General features: G+C 34.4%; 3 protein-coding genes, 2 long non-coding RNA genes and 3 other non-coding genes across 9 annotated transcripts; 5 read left to right on the top strand and 3 right to left on the bottom strand.

Moving 5' to 3' along the window:
• Positions 1-481: 481 nt before the first annotated feature.
• On the bottom strand, positions 482-3,811 carry LOC11434378 (beta-catenin-like protein 1). Its single transcript, XM_003600557.4, has 8 exons — positions 2,635-3,811; positions 2,413-2,497; positions 1,867-1,963; positions 1,627-1,690; positions 1,482-1,538; positions 1,153-1,190; positions 979-1,060; positions 482-831 (listed from the first exon to the last, which is right to left on the bottom strand). The coding sequence occupies exons 1-8, from the start codon at positions 3,697-3,699 to the stop codon at positions 742-744; spliced, it is 1,578 nt and encodes a 525-aa protein (XP_003600605.1). The 5' UTR covers positions 3,700-3,811; the 3' UTR covers positions 482-741.
• A 5,631-nt stretch (positions 3,812-9,442) lies between these two features.
• TRNAS-AGA (transfer RNA serine (anticodon AGA)) lies at positions 9,443-9,524 on the bottom strand. Its single transcript has one exon. It is a non-coding gene; the product is annotated as a tRNA-Ser (tRNA).
• A 1,256-nt stretch (positions 9,525-10,780) lies between these two features.
• Positions 10,781-14,299, top strand: LOC11411229 (protein DJ-1 homolog D). The gene is made up of 5 exons (XM_003600555.4): positions 10,781-10,949; positions 11,030-11,146; positions 11,533-11,973; positions 12,716-13,078; positions 13,925-14,299. The coding sequence occupies exons 1-5, from the start codon at positions 10,896-10,898 to the stop codon at positions 14,111-14,113; spliced, it is 1,164 nt and encodes a 387-aa protein (XP_003600603.1). The 5' UTR covers positions 10,781-10,895; the 3' UTR covers positions 14,114-14,299.
• Positions 14,300-15,859: 1,560 nt separating this feature from the next.
• LOC112420591 (U1 spliceosomal RNA) lies at positions 15,860-16,020 on the top strand. The gene has a single exon (XR_003010765.1). It is a non-coding gene; the product is annotated as a U1 spliceosomal RNA (small nuclear RNA).
• LOC25489214 (uncharacterized) lies at positions 15,863-18,632 on the top strand. 2 transcript variants are annotated; one of them, XR_005645162.1, is made up of 4 exons: positions 15,863-16,817; positions 16,989-17,144; positions 17,406-18,105; positions 18,209-18,632. It is a non-coding gene; the product is annotated as an uncharacterized lncRNA (long non-coding RNA). The 2 variants fall into 2 exon arrangements; XR_005645163.1 differs by having other exon boundaries at positions 16,970-17,144.
• On the bottom strand, positions 17,215-21,640 carry LOC11406722 (cysteine-rich receptor-like protein kinase 2). Its single transcript, XM_003600552.4, has 7 exons — positions 21,131-21,640; positions 20,068-20,612; positions 19,523-19,650; positions 19,020-19,233; positions 18,190-18,421; positions 17,888-18,041; positions 17,215-17,794 (listed from the first exon to the last, which is right to left on the bottom strand). Exons 1-7 carry the CDS (start codon positions 21,523-21,525, stop codon positions 17,480-17,482), a joined length of 1,983 nt encoding a protein of 660 aa, XP_003600600.2. The 5' UTR covers positions 21,526-21,640; the 3' UTR covers positions 17,215-17,479.
• Positions 21,641-23,824: 2,184 nt separating this feature from the next.
• On the top strand, positions 23,825-23,985 carry LOC112420590 (U1 spliceosomal RNA). The gene has a single exon (XR_003010764.1). It is a non-coding gene; the product is annotated as a U1 spliceosomal RNA (small nuclear RNA).
• A 137-nt stretch (positions 23,986-24,122) lies between these two features.
• On the top strand, positions 24,123-25,125 carry LOC112420470 (uncharacterized). The gene is made up of 2 exons (XR_003010574.2): positions 24,123-24,222; positions 24,701-25,125. It is a non-coding gene; the product is annotated as an uncharacterized lncRNA (long non-coding RNA).
• Positions 25,126-26,107: the final 982 nt, after the last annotated feature.

Here is a 26,107-nt window from a genome sequence, read left to right as displayed (position 1 = left end):
GTAAAACAACAATTTTACATTGAAAAATATAAGTGACATTCATTTTGAAACAAATTTATTGTAAAAGTTTATTGTTAAAGTGACATTCATTTGAATCGGTAAACGAATTACATATTCAAACCATTAATTCTAACACTGTTACGTCCAATGCTACTATGATTAATAAAAAGCATTTGTGATTGCTTCCTTTATCACCGAATCGTTTAATCTGTCATTATATACTTTGACGCGTTATTTTACTTTCGTGTATTTTTACCGCCGATATATTTCAAATAAACTTCATATTAACGTAATTACTAGTGTTTAAAGAATACTATATAACCATTTGATCCCTTCAAAAATAAATTGCAATTCGGACTAACTTTAACTAAATGCAACTCTAACTAATGTTTTCAAACTTAAAATGAAACTCAACAATTATCAGCGTTAAAACAACCTATCAATACTAGAAGATTTCCCTAACGGTCTAAAATTGCTAGGATGAAGAAGATTCAAGATCAACTCCCCGCCCCTAGGGAAAAAGAAAATATATTATCCAGTATAACTACAGAAATTGATGTGACGGAAAGTCGGAAACTGTAAGTGACTATGATCTCAACAACCACATATCAGTGTTTCTTTCTCAATTATCCTCTCATTCTCCCGACAAAACAGATTTTACATGCACTAGGAAAGAGGGGCAAAATGAAGAAAAATACTAATCACTTCCAATGAAGTTTCCACTATTAAGCCTTACAATAGTTATAACGCCATTAAGAACTTCTGAATCTTTGTCTGTGCTCGCTCCTTCTCTTCTGGTCCATCAAGATCGCCAATATTGTCATGATATTCCTAAAGGGGGAAAAAAAGCAATCCATTAGAGCTTCTGAATTTGGGAATTGGGACTTCATCGATGCATCTTAAATGCAAAAACCAACACTAACAGAGTGACAAAATATAAAATATGAATTTATTCAATCATAGCCAGAGGATATATACCTGAAGTATATCCTTGACATGCTGTTTACTAAGTTTGTTCTGCTTGAGAAGTAGTTCAATTCTTCCTCTCATCTGCGAATGCCTGACCACAAATAATTTAATTTAGTCAGGCAAGGTGAAAACATAAGTAACTAAAAGCTCTTAACTTTATCATAAAAAGATGCAACCACTTACTCGGAGCACCAAATGTGACCCAAAATGACAGCAACCAACTGAAAAATCATATATAAATTTGTCAGTATGAAAAAGGTGCTGTAAAACTGGCATCTCATTGAGGCGGAGCTATTATAAGCAGTAACCACCACTGGTATTTACTAAAAAAAATCTTGAATGCAATTTGAAATGGAAGTTTTCTAAGTATAAAGAACAAATTCCAAACATATTTTTTAAATATGATAAAATGACAGCCCCATTTTTTGAAGCGGTTATGGATGAGTTCATAAAACACAAAAACTACTACCAACCCATTTCTCAGCATCAGTTTTTCAGTAGAATAAACTTACCTGAAGAGTATAAAGTCCAGATTCTAGTTTACGATTGTACTTTTCATCTTCATCCATCTATAAAATACAGAAATATTAGACTTTGCTAAATAAAATAAGAAAGGTTACTTCAATCTGACATAAACAAGCAGAATAAGTAAACTACCTCCAAGTCATCAAACTCAATTTGATCCAACCGTTCAGTTTCAGCTTTTACTCTATCCGAATATCTGGGAGGGGAAAAGTAATGAAAAATAAGCTGAGTCAAGATTTCTACTGCCGCAACTTTTATGATTCTATACATACAAAGATGTGTACTAAGAACCAGATTAATACAGGATGGAACAAATGGATTAAGTTCAGCAATCATGAACACCATGAGAGAAAGAGGACAAGATCAACCTACCTGATGTATAGTTCCATTAGCCTATCTATCTTCTCGCATTCGTTTTCAACAAATTTACTTAATAATCTTTCTCTCCTAGAGCCCCTCAAGATTCCACCTGGAAAGATATAGAGTACTCAAGTTCAACATCTAAAAAAGGAAAAATTAAGGTACATGCGCATTGCGTCTAACTAATGCATATTTCAATTCACGCATGGATTCACTTGATGTCACTTTGCAAAGTATTAGTCTGTATATTAGGGACGATTCAAGGAAAGTTGAATATGATGTATCCATCCCTGTATTAGATAGTTCTATCATCTAAGGTTTTTCATTGTATGAAAATAAAAATATAAGCTTGTCTATCTTCACACTCATTTCCAACAAGTTAACCTCTCCTTCGTGATACCAATGGTAAAGTATATATATTACTGAAGATACCAATGGTAAAGTATATATATTACTGAAGTTCAATATCACATAACAGATAAGGGAAAAGTACAGTACAGCGTCGGTGTGTACACATATTATGTCAAAACTCAAATGAAACTTGACTTGCCTGCTTACCAAACAATGAAGCAACAAGCGACACAATGCGCTCCTCTAACTCCTCCTGGTACCGTTCTTTCTTGTTCTTTTTACTGATGGGAATCTATATATGACAAACAAAACTCTTTTAGTGCAAGTGCAACCGATTTATAAGATAACAAGATATCACATAATTTAACATATAAACTCTTGACAGTTCTACAAAATCGGTTTGGAAGTGGAAAAAGCAGTATCACTTGCCTTACCCATAAAAGCTGCAAAAGCTGTCTTCAATCCCAAAACATCAACAAAACGTTCACAAGCCGGAGGGTAATTCGTCATAGCAAAATCAAGCGCCCTAATAGCCGACGCATACGCCAATTTCTTCTGCTTCATAATAATTATCATCAATTCAACCCCTTCAGCTTTCACAAACCTTTCCTTATTCTCCAATGGCATCAACAAACAACACAAACAATCAAACAAATTCTCCACCATCTCTTCCTCATCCGAACTCTTCGGATCCTTCGACTTATACATTGCCACCGCCTGAAGCATCACATCCACCCCATTCATCTGCCCTAATTTCTTCTGATTGGCAGTACTACTCTGCAACAAAATTGCCAAAATCTCCGACGCATACTGTTTATTACTATCAAATTCCCTAACCTTAATCTTCCCCAACAACCACTTCAACAGCTTTGTCTTCTCACAAACCATCTCCGCCACCGCCGGTTTCACCTCAATCAAATTCTCAATCGTCGCCAGCGTATTATAAACCGCAGCATTCTCATCCGCATCCTTCTCCGACAACCGATGCAAATTCTGCACAAGCAGCTCCAACGCACTATTATCCACCAACGCATCAACAAGAACCTTAGCAGGTTCATCATTCTCATCAAGCACATCTTCATCAGTCAAATCCTGAATCAACGTAACCACATCAATAGCAATATCAGTATTATCATGATTCAACAAATCAACAATCGACGGAACAACATTGAGGTTAACAAGATCCGGATAAAGCTCCGGTGCTCCAGCAAGAACTTTAAGCTTGTGAAGCTCTTCGTGGAGCTCCAATTCGGAATCCGCGAAACGTTCGGGTTGATTTGGATACTTGAGACGTGCTTCGATGTTTTCCTTCAATCGGCGTTCGAAGGAGAGGACGAGCTTTTTTAAGGTACGGTTGTCGACGGCGTCGATTGTGGGTTGGGATTTCTCGATTGCTTCGAGAAGGGAGAGATCAATGTCGTTGGTGGAGGATGAAACGGTGTCGTTGAATTTGCGTTTGGATGAGTGGTTGCGGGTGGTGGTGGATGCTTCCATTCTTGTTGAAGATTTGTAACCCTAATGAGAGGTTTTGTGGAGGGTTTGGATGAAGTGAAGAGAAAGTTCTTCTTCTGCCACTACCTCAGCTCAGGCTTTACTGTGCTTGTTTTTTGGGTCTTAAATTTTGACAATATTAACATTTTTTTATTTTTTTTATTTTTTTTTTGTTGCATTTTTGAGATTAAAAATAAGAGTTTATGTTTTTTATTCATATAAATAAATATGTCAATTTTTCGTTTTAGCCTTTTTAAATTTTCCATCAAATTTTAGTTTCTTAAAAGTTTTTCATTTTCAATTGAGGTCCATGTTTTAAAGTAAATTATTTGCAGAAAAATTTATAATATTACAAAAATTAGATTTTTTTAACAAAACATAAATTAAATATGAATTTTAACTGCCAGATATTATAAAAATAAAATCAGTTTCATTATTTATAACAGAAATGTAATTCACTTTTTCAAAAGTATCGTCCCAAGCTTTTTAGTCACCTCTGCCGCTTTAACTTTATCTTTAAGGCTTTGTTTGGTTGAAGTGCGAAAGTGAAAGGAAAGAAAGATTGTATGAGGAAAAAATGAGAGTGGAAAGTGAGATGATTGTTTTGGTTGTTTGGTTTAAGAGAAAGTGGATTCGAAAGTTTGAGGAAAGAATGATCTATTTTTAGTAATTGACATAACCACCCTTTTATTTACACTCCATTAGAAAGGGAAAATATATATATATATATATATATATATATAAGAAACAAAAAAAAAAAAGAATGGTCTATAGTTTCGTGAAGAAAAAAAAAAAAACGGCCAATTGTGTAACACCCCGTTTTTCCAACATAAAAATTTCGCATAAATAATCAGAGTTTTTCAACATAAACGGAATGTCACATTCTTTTCTTAAAATCATAAACTGAATAAATAACTATTTATCCTTTAAAATTCAAATACAAGATCTTTAATACTTCGCAGCGGAATTTATTTCAATAACTAAAACAGTCTTTGGCACGAAGGCCTCTTCATAAATGTCTCATAAAAATCCAATCTAAAAACATAGTCATAAATCTTCTAAAACAATACGTAAGGAATAGAAAAGCAATAACAAAGTTCACATCCCGTTACGTATCAGAGCACCTAGGACACACGAGAGAGAAAGCTCACACGACATCAACTATTCTTGGTTACCTGCAAGTTACTCATACGAAGAGCAACATTTCCAAGCAGAAGGGGTGAGATTTCACAAAACAATAATATCAAGCATATAATTCATTAATTATATTTAACAACATAAATAACTTCATCTATTAGTAATAATAATTCTTCATGTAATAATTTTTAATAGTTCAACCAACTTCTAATCATCATTTCATAATAACATAACAACACAACTTAATCATCAGTTAATAATAATAATAATCATATACAGCATGACATAATCATCACTTAATGATAATAATCATATAAACAAACAACATATTCATCTTAATCATAATCATGTAAACAAACAACATATTCATCATCTTATATTGATATAACAACAACATAAACAACAATGATTAATAAATATAAATACTTCACTTAGTTCTTTATTAACAACTCATTGACAAATGACAACTCAACGACAACGACAACGCAACTTCTACAACTTATCAACTCGATAACTTGGCAATCTTGACAACTCGACAACTTGACAACTTGACTATGCAACTTAATCTTCTAATCATGCATGTGGTACCAATCTTTGAGCATAAATAGGCTCCAGGGCATCAAGCCCTCAACTTTATTTGAGCGTAAAAAGGCTCCCAGGGCATCAAGCCCTCAACTTAATTGAGCAAAGGCTCCAGGGCATCAAGCCCCCAACAATGAAATGCTAATGCATGGACTCGACCTCTTAACATCTTAAATCAACAACCTCTTATATAATCCAATAATTTGGAACTTCATCATCTTAATCAACTTAGACCGACTCATGCAGCTTAGTTAAATAACAACAGCAACACAACAGTATACAAAAACAGCATGACATAATAATATCAAATGCAAGTCAACAACGTCTCAATTATTCACATATAATTCAAGTAATGCATATACAATTACATCACAGTATAACAACATCAAATAATAATCAACATCTTAAAACATCATATATACATATAACACTTCATCAATCATGGAAAATATCGTATTCACAACATATACTAATTCATCAATCATATTCAATTATTCACTGTGACCTACGTGCAGTAATTTGACTATAACTCTAGTTCTATAAATCCTTTTGAAGTCAAACCAACGGCATTAGAAAGCTAACATTTATACCTACAACTTTCGTGTTTACACCTAAGACCAATTCAGTACCAATCAATACCAGTTTTCATTTCAAATTCGGACAAAGTTGTGCTGAAATTCATAAAAATTCACTAAGACCTCCTTGGAGTATTTTCATCATAACTCCTAAACCAAAACTCATTTTTACGCCACACCAAAGCCATTGGAAAGCTAACAAAATTATCTACAACTTTCATGTTTACACCAAAGACTAATTCAAAACAGAAACGTGTGAAAAAGACGCAAGAACATGAAACAGAAGATGCTGTCCCTATGCAGCTCTCGGGAAAAACCAATTTTTCACCCAAAAATCCCAATTTTGACTTTCCAATGCCCAAATTTGATTCCAAAATTTGTCTAAACATTTATATAGATCAAAAGAGACTCAAAACCATATAAAACTTGACCAAAAACATTATTTTAGAAAATCATGAATTAATCACTTTTAACCCTAATTCCCAAATTCTCAAAAACGAAAACCTACAACATGTTAAATCCAATTTTCAGAATCGATGACTTAAGATTATTGAATATTAGTCCCACCCTTACCTTATAGATGAAAATCGCAGCACTCCTAGGTCTTCTCCCTCCTCTCGGCTTTTTCTCCATTTTCTCCAAAATTGATCCTACGTTATGTTTTTTCTAAATTAGGTTTCTCCTATTTATAACCTTTTTTTCTATTTTATCTTATTTCTCTTTCTCCCCCAAAACTCTCTAAAATCTCATAACAAACTCTCAACTCAATCTTATTTCTATTTTCAAATCTTAATCTATTAAATAACAACATAAGCCACTTAATAAATCACATAATCAAATAAATATATTTTAAACTCTTCTTAATAAATTTTAGACTCAATTAAATAATTAAATAAATCAAATAATTCAAAGAGGGCGTTACAAATTGGATAAATAAAAGGAGAGAAACAACCCAAGAATAGTAACATTTGTTCAAAAAAGAAAGAATAGTAACATAAATAAAAAAAACAATAATGGTAGGGGTGTTTTGGACTTTTCAAATACAATGTTGAGTTTCCTCGGCCTTTCTGTCCATATTATTGTGGAAAGATTTTTAGTGTGGGTCCCATGAGATTCTTTCTTTCCTACCGACTATCTTTCCTTAGAAACAAACACACCCTAATGCTTATTGCAACTTAAGTTTTGTGTTTATATATAAATTAATTTTAGTAACCCATTAGATTTTCTTTTTCTGGCTCCGACACTGCTCTCTACCTTTAGAAACCACCTCGGTCGTACTTTCTACTTTATCTTTCCAAATTGTCATGTTTGCACTCTTGCACAAACTCATGCTTTTCCAAAATATTCAACCAGAATTGGTATAAGTGATAACCTTGAAAGTAAGTTGAAAGGTCCTCAAAGGTGATCTTAAGTTTGACATTCAGATGTTTTCGGGCTTTTGGATAATAGGATGGGATTAACTTTCAGGTGTAGGCCATTAAGTTGTTAGATTTGAATGCGGATGAGGGGGCTATTTTATTTGAGGAGTTAGAGGACCATTTTAAGGGGTTTGCTGATCTTTGGGATCTCATGAGGTCTAAAGACTCTCAAGATTTTCAACAGTCTACACTAAGGTGGTTGAAGGAAGGGGATGTTAACTTATCTTAGTTTCATTTCAGTATTAAGGAGAGACAGAATAGAAAGTCCACTGTTGCACCTCGGGGGTGGGGAACATGTGGGTGGAGAGTGCCCTAAACATCATGTCTGAAATTGTTAATTATTTCAGGGTCCATTTGTATGGGTCGATGGGAGATCGACCAACCCTAGACGGGGTAAAGTTCTTGGCTATCTCTGTTGGGGATGATGCTATCTTGAATCCACCTTTTATTATGGAGGAGATTAAAGGGGTTGTGTTGACACTGATGGTAATAAGAGCTCGTGTATGGATTGGTTCAACTTCTCATTTTTTAAGTGATATTGGGATCTCTTTAAGGGGTAATTAGGAATCATGTTCAACCAGTTTTTTCAGTTTACTAAGTTGCTGAGGAGTTTTTCTTCCCACTCTATCACTATCATCCATGAGGTGGTATCCTTGTTTGGTATTGGGGAATTCAGACACATCTTGCTTGTTAGGTCTCTCTATAAGATTGCGGCAAAGGTTTTCACAAGAAGGCAAGACAAGTTAATCTCTCCCAATCAACCCACTTTCATTAGAAGGAGACAATGTGTTAATGGCATTGTGGCTATGAATGAAATCATCGACCAAGCCAAGAAGTCTAAAAAAAGTGTCTCATCTTTAAAGTTGGTTTTAAGAAGCCTTATGACTCGATCAATTGGAGTTTCCTAGATTACATGAGGACGAGGTTAGGATTTAGTGCTAGGTGGTGTAACTGGATCCAGACATGTCTTTTTTGTGGTAACCTCTTTGTGCTAGTTAATGGTTGCTCGATCGAGGAGATTAATATTCAGCGTGGTTTGAAACAGGGCTGACATCTTGGCCCAATTTTTTTTTTTGTTAGCGGTTGAGGGTTGAAGCGGTGTTATCCGTTCAACGGAATCAAGGAACATGCGCCTTGGTTTTGAGGTTGGGAATTCAGGCCTCTTAGTTACCCATCTTTAGTACGCCGATGACGCCATCCTCGTGGGGGAACCCTCTCTGGCCAGTTTGTTAAGTTTTATAACTTAAAAATGAAGTGAGATATAATGAATTTTAGGGGGTGTATTGGATTGAGGTTTTAAAAGACTATTTTGACAAAAAAAAAGTCTTGAAGATTTTAAAAGGTTGTGGAAGAATGTATTAATTTTCAAAGGATTTTAAAAGACTTTAGGAAATGATGAACAAAGAATCCATTTCTAACAATATTTTTCATGACAAAGTTGTTTAAAAAAAAAGACAAAATAATCATTTTTAGAAGTTTTCATACTTTTGTTAAATATATTTAAAAAAATCATAGTCTGAAATTAAATTTAAAAAATGCATCAAATGAAAAGTTATTTCAATAGCTTCTTCAAAAACTCAATTATTTGTAAATGTTTTTTTTTCCTCTTTAAAAAGTGATTTTTATTCCGGTAAACAAACACAATTTTTTTAGAATCTCTATATTATTAAGTATCAAAATTACGTTTTTACAAGGATCATACTATCAAATGTTTTGAAGACATTTTTTTTTGACAAAAAATGCTTTGAAGACATTGTTTACAGAATATATGTAAAGAAACTTTGTGTGAGATATTTTTTACATAAATTTGTTTTAAAAAAATAAGTCAAAATTCTGCCAAAGTGATAATCACATCACAATTTATGAGGAAAAATGTTCTCTAAAAATACTGAAAAGATTTGTTAGCATTTTTCTATATAGAATGTAACAATGGTTCATAAGATTTTCATATTTAAATGATTGTTTTAGATTGGAATTTCTACATTTGGTGCAACATAGGGAAAACTTCCAGGAAAATGAAAATTGCAAAAAAAGCGTGGACGGCAGGATTCGAACCTGCGCGGGCAGAGCCCACATGATTTCTAGTCATGCCCGATAACCACTCCGGCACGTCCACATTTGTTGAGGTCATTGTCAATCATTTCTATAATAAACAAAACATATCACGAAACTTTCATCTATTTTCATGAAAGAGAGAAAGAAAAGAACTTATAAATAATAGTCTTGTCTCCCACTAGAGAAGAACACGGTGGCTGCAAATCTAGAGATTCCCAAATCAAAATAAATCATTAATTTAAGCTTTAAATTATCCTAATCTAATTTAAAAAATATGTAGTTAAATTCTTTTTTTTTTTTTTGGTCTTAGATGAAGTGGTAATCCACTGAAAAATAAACTCACACACAACTGTGAGGTTCCAGGTTCGAACCCGGGTCACAACGTCCGGCCTTGCAATTTCGGCATTTGTCAGTTGAGCTAGAACTTCTAGACATATAGTTAAATTCTTATTGTTCACTACTACTAGTTAAAGTCTTATTGTTCACCATCAAAGAAGATTGTGAAAAAATTGACATATTTTATAGATATGTTCGAAAAGTGAATTCTCAATTTTTTTTAAAAATGTGACTCAACTCGCAAAAGTCTACGACTAACATGATCCCTACTATATTCAATAATATAGATCGCTAAATCCCATAACCGAATCACAATATTTGATAGCGATAAGATAATGACCAACAATTCACGTTAAATTATCCGCAGCTAATAACTCTTTTGGACTTAAGTGTTCGAGCACCACTCTCTAATGTGGATCAACTGTCGTCTTCCACCGCGTCTAGCTGACTCCGATGGTCGTTAAGTCAAGTACTTATTATATATAGTAAACGTTAACGAGTATCCTTAGATCATCAATTAAAAAAAATACTAAGATGTTTATATAAAAAATTAAGGCAAAATTACACTTTTAGTCCCTTAACTTAATTTCAGACAACAATTTGGTCCTTTATCTTTTTTTCATTTCAATTTGGTCATTTTTGTCCATTTTCATATGAATTTTTAAGCTTAAAATTCATGATTTTATTTTCTTATGGTCTTTCAATCTTCAAATCTATGATCCTCATCTATGTTTGCATAAGAATATTAGATTTGAAGTTTGAAAATGTATATGAAAATGGATAAAAAGGACCAAATTGAAATGAAAAAAAGAAGATAAAAGATCAAACTGTTATCTGAAATTAAATTAAGGGACTAAAAATGTAATTTTTTAAAAAATTAACAAATATGGACAAAAATAATAATTTGTATTCTTACAGGGACGGAATTTTGTTTTATAAATTCTTTAATAACATCCTTAGGACAATTGTTATGGCGACACATTATCCAAACCAAACATTAAGGTTGACATAATCTCTTTGCTTCTTCTTCTACCATCACTCACTCTAACCTCTTAATAGTATTCTAAAATCAGAAGCATTGCAATATCAGCCATCGATGGCTCCCAAAAGGGTTCTTCTCCTTTGCGGTGATTTCATGGAAGACTATGAAGTAAGTAATGCTTCACTCAACTTCATTTCATCACCTTCACTCTAATTAATTCTCACTCAATTCACTTTTTTCTTTTGCAGGGTATGGTTCCATTTCAAGCATTACAAGCCTTTGGTGTCTCCGTCGACGCTGTTTGTCCCGGAAAAAAATCCGGTGACGTTTGCCGCACCGCCGTCCACATTCTTTCCGGTGGCCAGGTCTCCCATCATTAAAATCTGCTTTTGGTTTTGTTTAACTTGCTATTATCATTATATATAAGCATAACTCAATATATATTCATTGTAAAACTAAGTTTTGAATTGATTTGTTATTTGTTTGCCGGATTTTCATTGATGAATGAGGATTTTTGCATGTATACAACTTCAAATGAAAAGGATTTCAACATCACGTTAGATATAATTTCATATCTGATAAACAATTTAAATTAAGCACTTATATCATAAGCGCTTATCATATAAGTGCTTATGTATAAGCTATTTTATAACAAGTTTAGTTTCCAATTTCCAAACATATTTTTGGTGAGATTTTATGATATGTATGGTAAAGTTTTAATCTTGAATAATGTATTTTTTGCTGGTTTCAGACTTATACTGAGACAGTTGGTCACAATTTTACACTCAATGCAACTTTTGATGAAGTTGATCACACAAGCTATGACGGGCTGTGGTTACCAGGAGGAAGGGCACCGGAGTATCTTGCTCACATTCCTAGTGTTGTGGAGCTGGTGACTAAGTTTGTTAAATCTGGAAAAGAAATTGCTTGCATTTGTCATGGCCATTTGATTCTGGCTGCTGCTGGTGTAGTTGAAGGTCGCAAGTGTACGGCTTTTCCTCCTGTCAAACCGGTATTGGTTGCGGCTGGTGCTCATTGGGTTGAACCTGACACCATGTCAACAACTGTGGTGGATGGTAATCTCATTACTGCACCTACTTATGAAGGGCATCCTGAACTTCTTCGCCATTTTCTAAAGGCATTAGGAGGCAAAATAAGTGGCTCTGATAAGAAAATCCTCTTTATTTGTGGGGTACGTTCAAATGTTTTCCTTATTGCCTGTAGTTAAAAAATCACGGACTGTGGGACTGGGATACTGCTCACTTTATTTCTTTTGGCTTGACTAGTTGTAGAAGTAGAATTTTTAGGCATAGAGCTAATCACTATTTACTAATTAGTATCTAGGGGTTTTTGTTTTAGAAGTTCCTTGTTAAACATGGTGTAAAGCTATCGTACACTATACCTTCAAGCAATGCCTTTATACTGCTTAATTTATGTAGGTTACTTGCCACTATCTATAAACCAACAATCTATGTAACATCGATTTTCGAGATTGAAGGCGTGTCTGGTTCGACACGTGTCGGACGCTGACACGATACTTAGACTTGTGATTACATACAATCACTTATGTTTTCTCAAATTACCATCGGTGTCGCCTCCAATGTCCGTGCTTGTGTTAGTGTTGCTTAGTTGCAATTATTAGCATTAAAACAGTTAAAGTGGGTGACTTTCACTTGCTACTCTGTATACACTTACCATTTATTATCATTAAAATAGTTAAGTGGGAGACAACCGTGGCCCAATGACCTGCAAATAGTTCACAATATTATAGTATGAGGAATGTCATGCACCTAGTGCAACCAATAATTTCTTTTGTTTTTACCATGCACCTACTGTAACCAATAATTTCTTTAGTTTTATGTTCTTTCATAAATCATTTTACCTTTATTGCTATGATGGTTGATGAGACGTGTTTTAACAATTTTTAATCACAGGATTACATGGAAGACTATGAGGTCAAGGTTCCCTTTCAGTCTCTTCAGGCTTTAGGTTGCCACGTTGATGCAGTTTGCCCCTCAAAGAAGGCTGGTGACACTTGCCCGACCGCTGTTCATGATTTTGAAGGAGATCAAACTTACAGTGAAAAGCCAGGACACAATTTTGCTTTAACTGCGACCTTTGATGATGTTGATCCTTCAGGTTACGACGCTCTTGTCATCCCTGGAGGTCGATCGCCTGAGTACTTGTCATTGAATGAGGCAGTTATTGCCTTGGTGAAGCATTTCATGGAGAACAAGAAGCCAGTTGCATCAATCTGCCATGGCCAACAGATTTTAGCTGCTGCTGGTGTTCTCAAGGTATCGTTACTATAAACTCATTACAAGCACCGTTTTTGTTATTTCACGCTAGTTATTAACGCATTTGAATTGAGTAGCTATTAATATTCTTAAACTCTTGTTCATTGTACACCTGTTTCTATCCATCTTTCTTTTGGATTGTTGGGTTACAATGTTGTAACTAGCAAGGCTGAGCAAGTAGGAAGTTATAACTGACAACAATACAGTCATTTCCTTAAATAAATCCGGCAGTGTAATGGTGTTGTTATAGATCGCACTTGTGGTCTAAACTGTCATAATGTCGTATTAATTTCTTGTTTCTTGCTTGGATAATTGGAATGTAATCCTCAAGCATCTTCATTAGATATCCACTATCTATCGCTCTTAAAGAAAAGAAAGAATGATAATACATAATTAAGCATAAAGAAATGAAATGTGGACATATCTATCTTTTTACTATTAATGGAAAATGATTCGATGAGATTTGTGTCATCTTCTGGTGTTTGGTTTTCGGCTCAACACTTTCTTCGTACCCTTTTTTATGTGGGTTACATTGCTACCATTAGTGTTCACCAAGAGACTTTATGAATTACTTCTTTTTGTTGAGTTCTCCTCATTATCCATCTATTATGAAAAAATCGATAAATCTTCGGCCATGGGTGTATCCCTCGTTTTCTAAATTATTGATGCCACCTGTCTGTTAATTTTACTTTCTTTCTGTTACACATCATTCATTGGTGACAGTGCGTAGAAAAACATGTATTGAGAATCATTTAATATTTTGTAAAATTAAACATTTATATCATTCCTCTTATTTCATTTATTGAAACAGAACCTTAAGAATCTACTACATTTTTCTTGTAACAGGGAAGGAAATGTACTGCTTATCCGGCTGTGAAGCTTAATGTGGTTTTGTCAGGAGCAACATGGCTGGAGCCTGACCCCATAAGTCGTTGTTTCACTGATGGAAATCTTGTTACCGGAGCTGCATGGCCAGGGCACCCTGAGTTCATTGCACAATTGATGGCACTACTCGGTATTCAAGTATCTTTCTAGTCGCGCTTTGTAATGAATAAAATCTGCCACATGTGTCCAGTATCAGAGGGTACAAAATAAGTGGATGTGTAGTTTTGTTTTTCCTTCTTTTATTATATTTGAAGGACTTGTAATGTGCTATGGATGCAAGCACTTTGAGCAAAGTGTCTCTTTTGGCTAAGGAATTAATCTTTCTCCCACTGAAGAGATACATAGTGTATTTAGAGTTCAAGAAAAATAAATAAGAAAACTCCTTTCTATTAAACTACCTAGCTTACAACAAATTTACAATGAACAAAACTAATAAACTGCACAAACATAAACATAACAATAAATTCACATCAAACATCCCTCAAAATAAAATAAAATAAATTCACATCAAACATTGCTGCAACTCTGTATCTATCCAATGTCTAATACAATTTCTTAATTCTATTCCTGGACACCACATTAGAGAACTCCCGACTCATAGGTGTGATATTGAAGTGGACTCATTTGTCCAATCTCTTCTCTTATGCTACTATTTCATCGAGTACTCAAAACAAGATGAACAAGCGAGAGGAAAGAACCTCACATACACAAGCAGTTCAGTCTACTTGCTTTTGGCTTGGGCTTTGCGAATGGAACTTTGTTTCACATGATACTTTCTAATTTTATGATTGATGAAATTATGAAAAATTGGAATTAAGGAAGAGTAACCCTCTTCTGGTTTATTTTGTAACCTTTTTGGTTCAATTCCCTTTACTGCTCCATACAATAATCGAGCTGATAGAACAGAAACGGATGCAGTAGCATTAGAGGTAGAAGAACCAGTTGAGGTAGAGTGGCCTTCATGAGACCTAAGATTCGTTTCTACAAACACATGCATAGTTGGTTGCAAGTGCTCCACTAAGCTCCTGGTTTGGAGGACTACTACTTCAGACATTGTTGGTTTCATTCCAGCTGATGCTTGAGTACATAATAAAGCAATCACTATCATTTTCTTCACTTATTCTCCATTATAGTCATCAGGGTCCAAGACCTTGTCCACGACCTCCAAATGCATGCCTCTCTCATGCAGTCTCCTTCTATGTTTAGCCAAAGTCAAAGATCATATGATAAAATATTAGTAAATACTTATTCCGGTCAATTTTATAAGATAAATTTTAAGTTTGTTTGTGGTCTCTTCACATGACTCACAATTTAATACCATATAAATGAATACAACCGAGTCTTATTGGTCGATGTGATTAAACTAGTTTTCTTAATTAATATGAAATCATGTTCCACTAATACTTTCGCTGTTCGGAGAGATACAAAATTGTGACATTTTTCCTCTACCTGTTCTTTTAAGTTTTAAAATAAAACAAACTAGCTACTCTACACAAATTCACATTTTAGCTATTTTCTCTTAGCTTTGGGATGCAAATATATCACCAGTACAACTAAAACTATCGGTTTCCACAGCTACAATGGTAAAATTTGTTATATTCCAATGGAAGTGACAAATATGTGTTTCAAGTATATTATATTCTGTGATTGAAAGTCTTGGTTGAGACATACAACTCATGCATTAAATCTTGGAGACAAATTCGTCCTAGTTTTGATTTTCAAAATGATGTTGTAGCCATTCCAAATGGATACCCAATTGTTTAGAAAGAATATTGAAAGCACAAACAACAGTAGTGTGTGCAAATGTATGTGAAACAATATGTCCCACATCGACAATATCAGACACAATGGTGAGGAAAGTGGGATATATAAAGAAAGGGTATGGCATTGTATTATATACTTACCTGGATGGGGTCAATGGGTGATCAAGAAGGCCCATGGCCTAGGAAGGTGACCTCCATTGCACTTAGGAGGGGTGCCTTTCTAAGGTCTACCCAAGTGGTGGAGCCTACATCATAATTTGTTGCTGTGGGGGCCTGCGTTCGCGCGGCCCCCTCCAATTTTAGTTCAAGTCTTTTGAACTTTCTTTTACCCCGTTTCTATCAGCCATGACTCCCAAAAGGGTTCTTCTCCCTTGTGGTGATTCCATGGAAGACTATGAAGTATGCTTCCCAAAAGGGTCTTCACTCAATTCACCCAACTCATTTTGGAAGCATTAGGTGTCTCCATCGACGCTGTTTGTCCTGGAAAAAAATCCGGTGACATCTGGTGGTGGCCAGGTCTATGCTTAAAGTTTCTATAGGTTCTCTCACATAGTTTCAAAAGCACTTTTGTCAATATATAAACTCAAATAAGTCAATCCAAACAACTTTAACTTTTAAAGAAAAAAGCTAAAAGAACTCAAAAACATCCAATCAATACCCTATCTTGCTCACAACGCTGCTGTTATGGAGCTAGAGGACATGCTTGTCAATTCTGGACAAGAAATTATTGCTTGCTTCTGTCATGGCCATTTGATTCTGGCAGCTGCTAATCTACTTGAAGGTTGCAAGTGCACAGATTTTCCTCCTCTCAAACCGGTATTGATTGCAGCTGGTGCTCATTGGGTTGAACACTTGTACCTGGCACTATGTCAACAACTGTAGTGGATGGTAATTATGCTTTAACTGAGACCTTTGATGATGTTGATCCTTCAGGCTACGATGCTCTTGTCATCTCTGGAGATCGATGACCAGAGTAATTGTCAATGAATGAGGCAGTTATAGCCTTGGTGAAGCCTTTCATGGAGAACAAGAAGCCAGTTGCATCAATCTGCCATAGCCAACATATTTTAGCTGCTGCTGGTGTTCTGAAGGTATTATTATTGAAAACTCATTAGAGATACCATTTTTATTATTTCACGTATGTTATTAACCGATTTCAATGGAGTAGCTATTGATATTCTTGAACTCTTGTTCAATCTACACTTGTTTCTATCCATCTTTCTTTTGGATTGTTGTCTTACAGTATTGAGTATTGTAACTAGCATTCTAGCAAGGCTGAGCAAGTCGGAAGTATATTTCCAGTAACCCTTTGAAGGATTCAAAATAAGGGGATGTGCAGTGTTACTGTATTGTATTTGAAGGACGTGTAAAGTACCAGGCATGAGATCACTTTGAGCAAAGCCTCTCTTTTGGTTGAGGTATTATTCTTTCTCCTAATGAAGATATACATTGTATATTTATAGTACAAGAAAAATAAACAAGGAAAACTTCTTTGTAACAAACTAACTAGCTTACAACAAATTCATAATGAACAAACCTAATAAACTACACAAACATAGACAATAAATTCAAAATAAACATAGCTGCAACTGTTTATCTATATACTATTTTCGAATTCCATTGTTCAGATCGAACACCACATTAGATAATACTTTTGTACTTGTATGATTGATGAACAGTTGGAATTAACGAAGAGTAACCCTCATCTGGTTTATTGTTATCTTTTGGCAAGTCCCTTCACTGCTCCATATAATCATCGAGCTGATAGAACCGAAAAGGAGGCAGTGGCATTAGACGTAGAGGAACCAGTTGAGGTAGAGTGGCCTTCACGAGACCTAAGATTCGTTTCTACAAACACAGGCATAGTTGGTTGCAGGTGCTCCGCTAAGCTTCTGGTTTGAAGGAGGACTACAACTTCAGACATTGTTGGTCTCATTCCAGCTGATGCTTGAGTACACAACAGAGCAATCTCTATCATTTTCTTCACTTCTTCTCCATCATAGTCATTAGGGTCTAAGGCCTTGTCCACGAGCTCCAAGTGCATGCCTCTCTCATGCAGTTTCCATGACTGTTAAGTGAAATTCAAAAACCATATGATATACTTCATCCTGTCCTTTTTATAAGAGACCTTTATAGTTATGACTTGTGAGAATTTTCTTACTTTTTTAAGAAGGTATTCACCATCTTCATCATCTTCCTTTACTTCGGTACTCTTTCGACCACTTATGATTTCTAGGACTACAATTCCATAGCTGTAGGTATCAGCCTTTTCTGATAATTGACCATGGATTGCATACTCAGGTGCTGTGTATCCCCTGACAGTGACAATTGCATGTTTGGAAGACTTGTAAGTTATACAAAGCATGAGACATGAAAGTGGTAAGTTTTAAGTTCTCTCTTCTTTACATATGCTCCTCAAATAAATATGATGTAAACTAAGTGAATAAAATTGTTTTGCCTTACAATGTTCCTGCAACTCCAGTGCTTAGATGAGAACGATCCCCTGGCAAAAGCCGCGCCAATCCAAAATCAGCAATTTTGGGGTGAAGATTATCATCAAGGAGTATATTGCTAGTCTTTATATCTCTATGTATAATGGAAATGTGGAATTCCTCATGAAGACAGGCCAGCCCTCTTGCTGTTCCTAAAATTATATCACACCTTTGTTTCCAATTGAGGGAACCTTGTTTGTTACCTATTAAATTAACAAAATTCATGTTAGCTTATTTTATTAATCTATTAGTGCAGGTCAATAATAGTTTGACTTTAAATAAAAAAAATGGTCGAGTGTGATGATTGTTTGATCTAATGGTAATTAAAGTCACCGAGGTTTTATTTTGAAATTCAAAATAAATTGAAATACCTCTCCTCTCCCTTTTATGAATGGGTAGTTACAGATTGTATTATTCAGATTTTACCATTTGAATGAATGAAGTTTATTTTACAGTCAAAAAATGAATGGATGGTTACTAATGAAATAACTACCAAAGAGAAAGAACATATACATAATAGAAAAGTGTGGTCATATGTTCACTGCACACAAGACATCTTCACTGTCAAAAAATACAACAAAGAAAATTAGAGTGAAGAGAAAATCTGTATCATAGATCCAAGTATATATATTTTCTTACTCTCTTATAAAAAATTCATTGTACAAGAAGAATCATAATATCAAGATCTTTAAATGAATTCTGTGGATATCATGTACTTGAGATTATGGAAAAGAAAAAAAAGAAGAAGCAAGATTCAACAAATTAAATGATTGTATTAGTGGTTGAATTGAAGAGAGTTACCAAATAAGAATTTGTCTAGGCTGCTGTTTGCCATATACTCATAAACAAGAATTCTCTCTTGGTTTTTAATGCTACAACCAAGAAGTTTAACAAGATTCCTATGATGAACATTGCTTATAAGCTTTACTTCACTTTCAAAATCATGGGCCATCTTGTTTGATTTTCCCAAAACTAGTTTCTTGACTGCTACAACATTTCCATTTTTCAGAGTACCCTGTTCAATGATAGCATTTTTGAATAAATATTGTAAAATTGATTTTTCTTTGTTGTATAAATAATCAATAGGGAAAATACTCATAGAATCATTATTTTCTTGGAACATGCTCCCTTTTAACCCACTTTAGTTGACTTAATGGTGTTGGCTTGTGACCTTGGAGTGTCTTCCTCTCAAGGTCTCAAGTTCGAATCTTTCCCCGGTGCCAATTTCAGTGGGCTAGTTTTGTTTCTTCAAAAAAAAGAAATGCTCACTTTTGAAATTGAAATTATAAAAGACTTCAACTTACTTTGTATACATCACCAAAGCCCCCTTCTCCTAGTTTATTTTCACCATCAAAGTTTTTTGTTGCAATTTTCAAATCACTATACTTGTAGTTAACTGGACCTTTAAACTCAGTTGCTCCTAATATGTTGCCTGCAAAGCAGCACATGAGTTTGAATTTTTTTGGACAATAAAGCAAGTCAAAATCAGAACCAAAACATAATGCTAAGTGTACTTTTTCTAATACCAAAGAGTACTAAAGGTATTGCAACGTATGTTTGGATTCCGAGAATTGAACTTGATTTTTGTCTCTTATCAAATGTAATTTCATCATTGGATTCCAAACCTTGATTTTTAGTGGAATAGAAAAGAAACAGATTTTGCATTTGATTGACTTAGTTCATACTAAATTTTATATCAAATTTGGTTTCTCAGTGAAAACATTCAAACATAAATCACTTCATTTCAAAATCAATTTTAGTCCAATACTATGTTTTATAAACCAAGTCCATTGTAAATCACATTTATGAATGAATGGATATACACACTAAAGCAAGAAGCATCACTAACCTCTAGGAGCCCTCTTGGGTTTTGTGTATTGTAACCAAACTAAAATTGCAAGAATGATCACAGCAAGACATACACCTCCAACAACACCACATATAATGGTCCATTTATTGCTTGAACCTCCAACACCACCACCTATAATTGTTTCTTGATTCAAGTAGGCTGTGATATCAATGGTCTGATTATCAGCAAAAAAGGGTGTCTCTGAGTATCTCATAAAACACCCTGCATCATATGCTCTACCATCTGTGTTAGGAAGACAAGCTTGCAAGTTGTTGTATCCAACTGTCAAACAATCTAAACAACCACTTTCAGTGACTGTTTCAGCACACTGTGCAATGGCATAAATTGAACTATTTCCACCAGGTGTCACTTGTGTCTTAGTAGCTGCAAAAAAACCTTTAATTTTAGGTGTTGCTAATTGGATATCCATTAGCACTTTTTGTCCAATTGTTCCAAATGCAGCGCCTTCTTTTGCAGTCTTGTTTCCACATAACATACCATTCCCAGGTTGTGTTGTTTGATTGTAGAATATTTCAGTCTCGAATCTATTCACATTTTCAAAGTGTTCAATATCTCAGTTGACACTAACTCAAAGATTTATGGAATTTGTTGAGTATAACTCACATATATGGACAATAATTCTATATATATGGCTTGTAATGCCGTAAATCCTAATTCACTCAAATAATATACGAAACTATAGCTGATATACTATCGCAGATACTATCACAGAGATATACACAATTAGCCCAGCTACATAAACAAATGGTCGTGTTATATTGTTTGTGATTTGCTTTTTCATTAATTTTTTTGTTACTTGTTGTTGTTCTAACAAAATTGGCATCAAATGGCGATTAACCCTGGTGCGAAATCATTTTCTTTTATAATCCGTAACAGAAGTCCATAACCTGGTTAATAACAAATCTATTGTCTTCCAAAAAAACAAAAACAAACCTATTGATGGTTTGGTTTAGTTAAAAACAAAACAAATCTATTGATAAAGTTGATGAAAAGTGTAAGTTCATAGTACTAACTTGGATGCTGTCACTTCATATGGACATACCTGAGGAAACACCCATCGTAGATAAATCTAGCCCCAATGGAAGCGCAGGTACTGATTTCGGTAGAAGCAGTGTTGAAGCAAGCAACACAATCATTTTTGGAGAGGTAATTTCTACATTGAAACATAGAATATACTTTTACCTCATCTATGGCTTGTTGTTGTGATGTGGCAAAGTGCTTGCTTTGATTGCTAATTTGATTTCTCAAATCTAGAAAAGTTTCGTTGATGTTTTCATAGGATATGCGACGCATGTTTGCATCAGTATAGGAGAATATGTTACATCCATTCAATAGCATATTTGTTTGTGAATCACCATGTACTAGACAATCAGCATAACTAATTAATATGTTCCAATACACCAACGTTAGGAATATCAGTTTAAGTTGTAGCACCATCCTTAACTAATTTTTACCATTGTTTGGAGATGAGATAACATTGACCAATGTCTTAGAAGTTATAGTACTAGTAGTATTATATGGCATTTGCCTTAATATTCTTGAGTACGTATACTATAAATATATTCACATATAGAATGAGAAGAGTCCAAGTGGGAGTATAGTATATATAGGGCGGGCCGGCTTTAATATTCAACACTGCCAAGATATAATAGTGTTGTTTGGACATCGATGGGCACTAGTGTGGATCAAGTATTCAAAGTAAACTCTTAGATAGTTTGAAATTTGGTAGGGTATTAGCACTATACATAAACAAAACTCCTTCAAAATTTGATTTTACTAATACAATTGTATAACATGTCGTTGAATAATTGAATTTAAATACTTGAATGATACATATCAAACAATACACATGCATTCCTGTGTTCACCATTTCAAAACGTATTCAAAATGAATTACTAGCAGCAAAGAAATTAGGCTATTATTAAAAATGAAAACCAAGGTAATCAGGAGTTTACTCACATTCAAATTAATTAAGTTAATTTTTTGTCCTCGACCCTCGTGATATGCTTTAAACTTATCCATCCTTATGACTTTGGCTTCCTCTTGATTAGCCATGCAAAAATAATGACATCAACAAAGGATAAGTGTGAAATAGGAGGAGCGTATATTGTGACCCTATGAATCTTTCTCTAATCATGGCCTTCTAGAATAAGCCATAAAAGGACGTCAACACAAACAATAAAAGAGGGTTTCTTTTCCTTTCTATCGGTTTCTCGCACGTTATGCACAATTCCGATTTTGCACACGTTTGAACTATATAATCTAAACAAAAATAACCCGGTCTAGATTATATAGTAATTCAAACCTGTCCAATACATAAGCAAAACCATAAACTCTCTCCAATTTCTGAATTTCGCCCTAACTATTCTCATACCACCCAAAATCTTAACCAAGGTTTTTTTTTTTGGCAAAATCATCACATTTCAAATCTACTGTTCTCTAATTTGATTTTTTTTGCGTGCTGAACACGTTTGACTTATATAATCAGAATTAAATTGTCATTGGTTTCAGGTTATATAATCCAAATATGTTCAGTATGTGCTGAAAACCTTTATTTTATTTAGTGTATTTTTATTGATTTGTATATGTGATTTTGATTGTTTCAAATATAGACCAATGTCTGGACCACATTAGACGCGACCAACCAACCATGATTACATCCATTAGGTGAAAGCGGTCACAATAGGTCAAAGCACTCGATGCAACTTTTGATGAAATTGATCAACCAAGCTATGATGGGTTGTGGTTAGAGAAGGAATTAGGGCGCCTGAGTATCAAGAAATTGATCAAACAATCTATGTAGCATTGATATTTCAAACTGAAGGCCTGTCTGATATGACATGTGTTGGTGTTGCACACCGATACTTGTGATTACATACAATCATTTATTATTTCTCAAATTACTATCGGAAATTTGGTTACTGGAGCTACATGGTCAGGGCTCCTGGTTTGGAGTAGGACTTCTACTTCAGACAATGTTGGTCTCATTCCAGCTGATGCTTGAATGCATAGTAAAGCAATCTCTATCATTTTCTTTACTTCTCCATCATAGTCATTATGGTCTAAGGCCTTGTCCACAAGCTCCAAATGCATGCCTCTCTTATGCAGTTTCCACCGCTGTTTAGTGAAAGTCATATGATAAAATATTAGGACATAAACCTTCCGGTCATTTTTATAAAAGACATTTTAAGTTTGTGTGTGGTCTCTTTGCATGACTCACAATTTAATCCATACGAATAAAACCTAGTGTTATTGGTTGAATACGGATAACTCAGCAAAATTTGTGTTTCATGCTTAATTATGTACATGTTATGTGATTAAACCAGTTTGCTTAATTAATATGAAATCATGTTCCACTAATATTTTCTTTATCCGGAGAGATGCGAAATTGTGACATTTTTCCTCTGCCTGTTGTTTTAAGTTTCAAAATAAAACAAACTAGCTAGGTTTATTTTATCCTAAACTACAAACAAAATCTACACAAATTCATATTTTAGCTATTTGCACTTAGCATTTGGAATGCAAAGATATCAGCAGTTCACCTAAAAATACTAGTTTCCGCAGCTGCAATGGTAAAATTTGTATATTTGTATCCCAATGGAAGTGACAAATATGTGTGTGCAAATAACAGTAGTGTGTGCAAATGCATGTGAAACAATAAGTCCCACATCGACAATATCAGATAGAGCAGTGAGGAAAGTGGGATATAAAAAGAAAGGGTATGGCATTGGATTATATACTTACCTGGATGGGGTCAATGGATGATCAAGAAGGTCCATGGCCTAGAAAGGTGACCTCCATTGCACTTAGGAGGGGTGCTTTTCTAAGGTCTACCCAAGTGGTGGAGCCTACATCATAATTTGTTGTTGTGGGGGCCTGCGTTCGCGCGGCCCCTTCCAATTTTAGTTTAAATTTTGAGGTTTTTTTTCCATCTATGCCTTTCCTTGTGTGTTTTATTTTTTTCAAATTTACCTTTGGTATATTTTGGATTTTATAATTTGAAATGGTGTTTTTTTTTGTTAAAGGGTGAAAAAATGAATTATGGATTTTTTTGGATTTTGTAATTCAGAAATCTAAGGCGTTTTGCATTATTTTTTTGGATTACGTAATCTGAGCAACACCAACTCTGAACATGTAAGTCATTTTATTTCTTGCATGACTAGAAGCCTAGTCCTCTAAATTTTTTGAAATTTTATAACTTAAGTAGTTTTTAGGCAAAATTACACAATTAGTCCCTTAACTTTATTTTAGCTAACACTTTCGTCCTTTATCTTTTTTTTTGTCACGATTTAGTCCTCTATGTTATAAAATAACAACATAGTTATCCTTTTTTATGAAAAAATAATCAAAAACTCCAAAAAAAAAATCATCAAACTCATAGGTAAACGCAAATCTTCATCATACAAGCTTAGAAAATTAAATTTCTTTGAAAAAAATCTCATAAAAAATGATAAGATATTGTCATTTTATAACATAAAGGACTAAATCGTGACAAAAAAAGATAAAGGACGAAAGTGTTACCTAAAATAAAGTTAAAGAACTAATTGTGTAATTTTGCCAAGTTTTTATTGTCTCTTCATGATCTTGTTTTTTTACTTTGTTGCTTGTTCAGCAATGATTAGAGAAATGACCCCAGAATGCTGCAATGATTAGGCTTGCTGGGGAAGGGAGCTGGTTTCATCAATTTCAAGTGGTTGCTCTGTTTCGAACTTCACCTTTTCCCTACACTATATTCAATTATGCTGTAGTAGTGACAGATATGAAGTTCTGGCCTTACTTTTGTGGATCAGTAGCAGGAATGGTGCCAGAAGCTTTTATCTACATCTACAGTTTTGTTTTTTTATTTTCTCTTTATGATAGTTTAAATAGTAGCAGGATGCAAAGCTAGAAGATTGTCCTCATGTAAATCAAAACATACACATTTTTCCAAACCTTATTTGAGAATATTTTTAAGATGCATTGGTCCATCCCTTCTCTAGCTATCACCCTTTTAGGAAGATAGACCAAGAGACAAATGAAATTAGAACTTTTTTTTCATGGTGCTAATGCAATTTGGATTCGGACTGCAAAGGGGTATTTTTGGAAATTTTACAGGGCGCGCAAGAAGGCCATAAGATGGGAAAAGTAAATCTCTTAAATTTTTGTCGCTGGGGCCCACGCTCTGATAAATAGCCGCTAGTTCAGATCTAAGCCCAACGTCCAAATAAACAAGACTTAAATATGATAATCATTCCTGCAATGCATAGCTCAACTGTTTTTCAATTTTCAGGGACTGAATCCAAACAAAAAAAGTTACTAGACTAAAACAAAAAAAGGTCGAATAAGCTAAAAGAACCGATGAAAATAAGCTAAAAATAGTTTATAGACATTATAAGTTGTTTTCATAAGTTCTCTCAAATAGTTTCAAAAGCACTTTTGTCGGTATATAACTCAAATAAAATAAGTCAATCCAGACAACTTTAACTTCTAAAGAAAAAAACTAAAAGAACTCGAAAACATCCAATCAATTTCCATAACTGTAGTTTAGTTCCAAAACTTCCAATTTCAAAACATATTGTCCGTGATATGTATGTATGCTAAAGCTCTAACTTGAATAATGAAGTTTTGCTGGTTTCAGACTTATATTGAGACAGTTGGTCACAAATTTACACTCAATCGAACTTTTGATGAAATTGATCATACAAGTTACAATGGGTTGTGGTTACCATAAGGAAGCACGACGGAGTATCTTGCTCACAATGGTGCTGTTATAGACCTAGTGGACATGCTTGTCAATTCTGGACAAGAAATTATTGCTTGCATATGTCATGGCCATATGATCCAGGCAGCTGCTAATCTACTTGAAGGTCCCAAGTGCACAGCTTTTCCTCCTCTCAAACTGGTATTGATTGCTGCTGGTGCTTTTTGGTTTGAACACTATGTCAACAACTGTAGTGGATGGTAATCTCATTACTGGTACCCCGAATTTCTTCGCCATTTTGTGAGGACAATAGGAGGCACAATAAATGGCTCTGATAAA

The sequence above is a fragment of the Medicago truncatula genome, chromosome 3 (genome assembly GCF_003473485.1).
Source record: "Medicago truncatula cultivar Jemalong A17 chromosome 3, MtrunA17r5.0-ANR, whole genome shotgun sequence".
Classification (NCBI taxonomy): domain Eukaryota; kingdom Viridiplantae; phylum Streptophyta; class Magnoliopsida; order Fabales; family Fabaceae; genus Medicago; species Medicago truncatula.
Note: the sequence above shows the minus strand (reverse complement) of the source record. Positions and strands in the feature narration are given on the sequence as shown.

What these genes read in the sequence shown, in the direction of transcription:
- LOC11406722 (XM_003600552.4), bottom strand. Translation starts at nt 21,525, where the DNA reads ATGGTGCTACAACTTAAACTGATATTCCTAACGTTGGTGTATTGGAAC. An exon ending in ACCCAAGAGGGCTCCTAGAG is followed by an intron (nt 19,651 to 20,067) that starts GTTAGTGATGCT and finishes GCTGCTTTGCAG; the next exon opens with GCAACATATTAGGAGCAACT. An exon ending in CCTAGACAAATTCTTATTTG is followed by an intron (nt 18,422 to 19,019) that starts GTAACTCTCTTC and finishes TTAATTTAATAG; the next exon opens with GTAACAAACAAGGTTCCCTC.
- LOC11434378 (XM_003600557.4), bottom strand. Translation starts at nt 3,699, where the DNA reads ATGGAAGCATCCACCACCACCCGCAACCACTCATCCAAACGCAAATTC. An exon ending in TTGCAGCTTTTATGGGTAAG is followed by an intron (nt 2,498 to 2,634) that starts GCAAGTGATACT and finishes TGTCATATATAG; the next exon opens with ATTCCCATCAGTAAAAAGAA. An exon ending in CTGGACTTTATACTCTTCAG is followed by an intron (nt 1,191 to 1,481) that starts GTAAGTTTATTC and finishes ATGATTTTTCAG; the next exon opens with TTGGTTGCTGTCATTTTGGG.
- LOC11411229 (XM_003600555.4), top strand. Translation starts at nt 10,896, where the DNA reads ATGGCTCCCAAAAGGGTTCTTCTCCTTTGCGGTGATTTCATGGAAGAC. An exon ending in ATTTCATGGAAGACTATGAA is followed by an intron (nt 10,950 to 11,029) that starts GTAAGTAATGCT and finishes TTTCTTTTGCAG; the next exon opens with GGTATGGTTCCATTTCAAGC. An exon ending in ACATTCTTTCCGGTGGCCAG is followed by an intron (nt 11,147 to 11,532) that starts GTCTCCCATCAT and finishes TGCTGGTTTCAG; the next exon opens with ACTTATACTGAGACAGTTGG.